The 5,275-nt window shown below is 33.7% G+C and overlaps 1 protein-coding gene across 4 annotated transcripts in view; it reads left to right on the forward strand.

Annotated features, from left to right (window-relative positions):
* The first annotated feature begins 876 nt into the window (after positions 1-876).
* LOC112499681 (calcium-dependent protein kinase 7-like) overlaps positions 877-5,275 on the forward strand; it is an 8,550-nt gene continuing 4,151 nt past the window's right edge. For 2 of the 4 annotated variants that reach the window (XM_025103004.1, XM_025103007.1), the window contains exons 1-4: positions 877-1,131; positions 1,287-1,836; positions 2,686-2,809; positions 3,435-3,578. In XM_025103004.1, coding sequence (XP_024958772.1) covers positions 1,315-1,836; positions 2,686-2,809; positions 3,435-3,578 — 790 coding nt within the window. In that variant the 5' untranslated portion in view covers positions 877-1,131; positions 1,287-1,314. The remainder of the gene's footprint in view (positions 1,132-1,286; positions 1,837-2,685; positions 2,810-3,434; positions 3,579-5,275) is intronic. The other 2 variants (XM_025103005.1, XM_025103006.1) reach the window with 2 other exon arrangements.

Below are 5,275 nucleotides of genomic sequence, written 5' to 3' on the forward strand. Positions count from 1 at the left end.
GAGTTCTTCAGCGATCACTGAACATACTCAATGTATTGATCGCTGGAACTGAAAATATAGAAACTAAAATACATCGAAAGGAAAAAAGGATTATCATCAAATCACTGAGAGAGAGGATCAACAAAATGTATAATCATAATATTTTCATTTAAATACTAGTATTTTTCCAAGTAAGAACGGGAAGTTCCGTATTGAAAATTCTCGGTTTCCATCATAAATAAATAAACAAAGAGTAAAGTACGTTTTTAGTTCCTGTCATTTGTTAAAAATTACGATTTTCATTTCTATAATTTAGAAATTACAATTTTTATTTTTATGGTTTATAATTTATCATAATTTTTGTTTCTAAATTAATTCCTACTTTTCTAAGTTTAAGGGACCAAAATAGTAAAAAAACCTATAAACCACAAGAACTGAAACACAACCATTTACTAAACGTTTATCCGGTAAGTACTTAACGGATAATTTTCCTCACCGGATGAACATGACAAGGGCCAAAAATCTTATCCGATAAGAACGAAGATAAGAATGGAGATTTTTATCCGGTAAGTGAGGATGACAACTCTTACCCGAGTAAGCGCTTACATGGAAAATTGTTGCATGAAATGCATTTTGATATACTACGACCTTACCCAATAAAATAAATTATAGTATTGACTCCTAATGATAAACACTTACCAAGTAAACATTTAAGTAAACAACCCCTAAATCATAAATCATAAGACGAAAATATCAACGATTTACAAACTATAGGAAGGAAAAAAGGTAATTTTACTCTAAACCACAGGGACGAAAATCGTAACTTTTAGCAAACCACAGGGACTAAAAACGTAATTTACTCCTAATCAAATACAATGTGTCTCACGCTCCATGACCAAACCAAAAATTCCAGAAGAAATGGAAAGAACCGAGCAAAAGAAGATTGAAGAAGGAAAAGTCTCTGCAAAGAGACTATTGACTCTCTTTTGGTCCATTTCCTTATGTAATCCATGGCGTATTCATCATCTATCAACCCAACAACCCCCCTTTTGTTATTTCAAAGATTTTGACTTTCCGTTCACCTCATTTTCCCCTTCTTAAAACACAGATTTTCCCAGAAACCCAACTACGGAAATCGCCCCAGAGTCAGAGGTATGCAATTTTGTTATTTGGGGATTCTGTAATTGAAATTCAAGATATCTATGCTTTCTGTTTGTAAATTCGATTTTGTTGAATTCTTATTTGAGAAGATGAAGTTTCTAGGATATGGGTTTCAATTTTTGTTTGATATGATTTCTAATTTTCAGAAAACTTGAAGGTTTTGTAGTTTGAATTATGGGAAATTGTTGTGTTACCCCTGGTAAATCTGCTAAGAAGAAGAAGGATGAGAAGGAGAAGAGCAACAAACCAAAACCGAATCTATTTTCAGATGTTCATCGTACCAAACCGGAATCCGGAGGTGCAAACACATTTTACGTATTGAAAAACCCAACGGGTCATGACGTTGGTCAGCGGTACAATCTCGGAAGAGAGCTAGGAAGGGGTGAATTTGGGGTAACGTATTTGTGTACGGATTTGGAGTCTGGCGAAAGATTTGCTTGCAAATCAATACTGAAGAAGAAACTTAGGACTTCAATAGATATCGAGGATGTGAGGAGAGAAGTTGAGATCATGAAGCATTTGCCGAAGCATCTGAATCTCGTGGCCTTGAGGGATGCGTACGAGGATAAAAATGCCGTACACATCGTGATGGAATTGTGCGAGGGTGGTGAGTTGTTTGATCGGATTGTGGCCAGGGGACATTACACAGAACGCGCTGCAGCTGCTATTATGCGGACAATAGTTGAAGTTGTTCAGGTGAATTTCAACCTTGTTTTTAGTCTCCTATGATCAAGGTATAGGGGGTGTTTGGGATTGCTTATAAAAACAACTTATTGACTTATTTCGGTGTGACACTGGTAATAAACACTTTTTGAGTGTTTGGATAAACAACTTATACCGGTGTCAAACATGCAATAAGGAGTTTTTGAAGAAGTTTAACCATTTTAACTTATAATAAGTCAAATAAGCAATCCCAAACACCAAATAACCTGAAAACCGAATAACCTGAAACTGTTTTTGTTTAGATGGGTTCTTCAAGTTCCAAATTTTTTACACCCTTAGGTGTGCCATCAATCACCTAAGTTTTTGGATCCGCCACTGCATCCCACTATTATTCATCCCAACTATATTTATACTACATATGTTATATATATATATATATATGCAAAAGTAGCATATAGATACAACTATATTATAAAGCATTTGGTCAAAAGTCTTAAAAGTATTTACTAAGCATTTGTCGCCGCTTATTAATGTATAAGCCCTTAAATTTCAAGTTTACAAGTAATTACTTCATGCATACAACGTTTTAAAGCTTCACGCTTGAAAACAAAACTAACCGATAACAAGTGATGATCACGTCCAATTCGTGCTTATCCCTACAAATACGTGCTTTTCCATAGTAATACTCCATAAATTTGAATTTTTTTTAAATGAGGAATTGCATTAATTTTCCATTCTTGTTTACGATAAAAAAAATTATATACGGGTACACAACTAGTAGTTATGGAATTTATGTCATCGTAGTTGTATATTATTTGATCTCTTACCAAGACTGAATCACGGGGTTTATTCTCGATTGACTTTAGTTCCTATCCATTGCAGATATGCCACATGCGTGGAGTTATGCATCGCGATCTTAAACCAGAGAATTTTCTTTTTGCCAATAAGAAGGAAACCGCTGCTCTGAAGGCCATTGATTTTGGGCTGTCTGTGTTCTTTAAGCCGGGTATGTGATTTATAATTATTCATCTAGATGTGAACCATGGTTTTAAAAATCATTTGAGGCTTACGCTTCGAGGCGCGCCTTGAGGTGAGGCGGCCCAAAACCGCACCTGAGGCGACGCCTTTTGGACCCTGGACGAGGCTTACACCTTGGTTCAGTGAGGCGTGAGGCGATGTCGAGGCATAGCCTCAGATGATCTACTTTGTTAATGTTTTTTTTTTTTTTTACTTTTTTATAATCTTTATGGCATTAGTAGTACTTCTCTTTATATTACTACTCTTTTTGTACTTCTAAAAACTAAAAGTCAAAGCACAATTTTTCTCCCTCCAGGCAACCAATTTTTCCAAACCCTCTCAGCCTGTCTCACAGTTTCACTCTTTCTTATGTCAAGAACCACTGAACCAACGCGTCTTTGTAATTTATTAGTATATATATGTATATATACAAATGTATGTATTTGTGTAGTATATATACGTATTTTGGTGTATCTATATTTCCACTTTGTTCTTATGCCTCGCCTTGTTGACGGAAAACACCTCGAGGCTTGATTCCGCCATTTAAAACCTTGATGTGAACCTTTTTGTTAGATGGAATCTTTAATCTGCCTAAAGATGTTTGTTGTTATCAGGTGAGGTCTTCAAAGAGATAGTCGGAAGTCCATGGTATATGGCCCCAGAAGTTCTAAAGCGCAATTATGGTCCGGAGGTTGATGTATGGAGTGCTGGAGTTATCTTGTACATTTTGCTTTGTGGTGTTCCACCTTTTTGGGCAGGTTTGATATACATTATTTTTTTTAGACTCTTTATTCAGAAATTTTGGGGCAACGAGTAGATACGGTCCATGCAACTTGCAAGCAATCCTCTCCACATGGCCTGCGGAAACTTTAGGCCTTCTAGCTGGTTGGTGTAACCCCTAAGGAGTTGATAGCACCTGAAAGGATTCTAACACGAGCCCTCACTTACACAAAATTTACTCTTTTCATTAATCACACACACACATATAGAGAGGAGCGATCAAATGCAAACCACCCCCTTTTGTGCAAACCCTACAAACCAATCTCATCCATCCATTTTTTTGATCAATGGTCATGTTTAAAATGTGTTATATTAGGAAAGTAAAAAATAAAATAAAATGAAAGGTTTAATATTTAATCAAGAAAGGGAAAAATTGGCAAACCATTGTTCGTCTCACTTTTGGAAATTGATTTCATCAATTAAAACATTTTGAAAACCGTATCTCATTTTTTCATTAGTGAAATTTGTTTCATTATTCGTCCGTATAATGAAATTTGAGCTAGATATGGTTCAGTCAATGGAACATTTTCCAAAAATCTGAATAACATGTTTTCGTTAATGAAATTCCTTTCATCATTGAAATTGGTTTCATGGACTCCACAACTCCAAAAACTGAATGACATTGTTTCAGCAGTGAAACTTGTTGAAATGTTTCCTAACCAAAATGGAATCGGTTTCATGGTTTCTAACCAAGATGAACTCGGTTTTACATATGAAACTAAATATTGCGCAGTGAATGAAACATTTCAAGAATTGAATAATAATATTTCATTCATTTTTAAATTTGTTTCATGTTTCCCAACCAATATGGAATCGGTTTAATGGTTTATGTCAATGAAACATTTCAAGACCTAAATAATATTATTTCATTAATGAAAGTAGTTTCATGGTTCATAACCAAAATGAAATTAGTTTCATTTTTGAAACATTTTGAAAACTGTATAACGTGGTTTCACTAATGACATTTGTTTTATGAATGAAATCAAAACAATATATGAAACTGTTTCACTGTTTCTTGAATGAATTCATGAGACTCATTATCACCTTGAATGAAAGATGGACCCTTTGACATGGTGTTGTGAACCATATATGAAACTATTTCATTTATAGTTATTGAAACAGGATTAGACTGTTAATTATTTGTAATAATTCATATTTTAGGAGTATAGTTTTACAATTCATATTCTAGGAGTATAATTTAATAAAAGAATATAAATTATTAATGGTAATAATTATATATTAAAATAAATTGATTTACAGCTTTCATAAAAACAGTTGCTATATTTAGTTTTCCATATTTAAAACAATTAAAACATTACCAAGATTAGCTATTACAAAGTAAAATGACATTTATACTCTTATTCATTAAAAATAAAGAATAAAACATGGAATTTTCCTATTGGTTGAAATTGGTTTCTATAGTTTGCATAAATAGGCGGTTTGCAATCTACCCCCCCCCCCCCCTCTCTATATATATAGGGGAGCGATCAAATGAAAACCACTCAATTTGTAAAAACCGTAAAAACCTCATTCCACCAATCATAATTTTTCATTTTGTTCATATTTTTGTAATTATAAGAGGTTGATTAATCATTTTTATTGTGGAGAATGTTAATCATGGATATTATCATCTTCATTATTTTAATTTTAGAGAAATACATGAAACAGTTTCATT

This window comes from Cynara cardunculus (assembly GCF_001531365.2).
Source record: "Cynara cardunculus var. scolymus isolate 2C chromosome LG 16, CcrdV1, whole genome shotgun sequence".
Taxonomy (NCBI): Eukaryota; Viridiplantae; Streptophyta; class Magnoliopsida; order Asterales; family Asteraceae; genus Cynara; species Cynara cardunculus.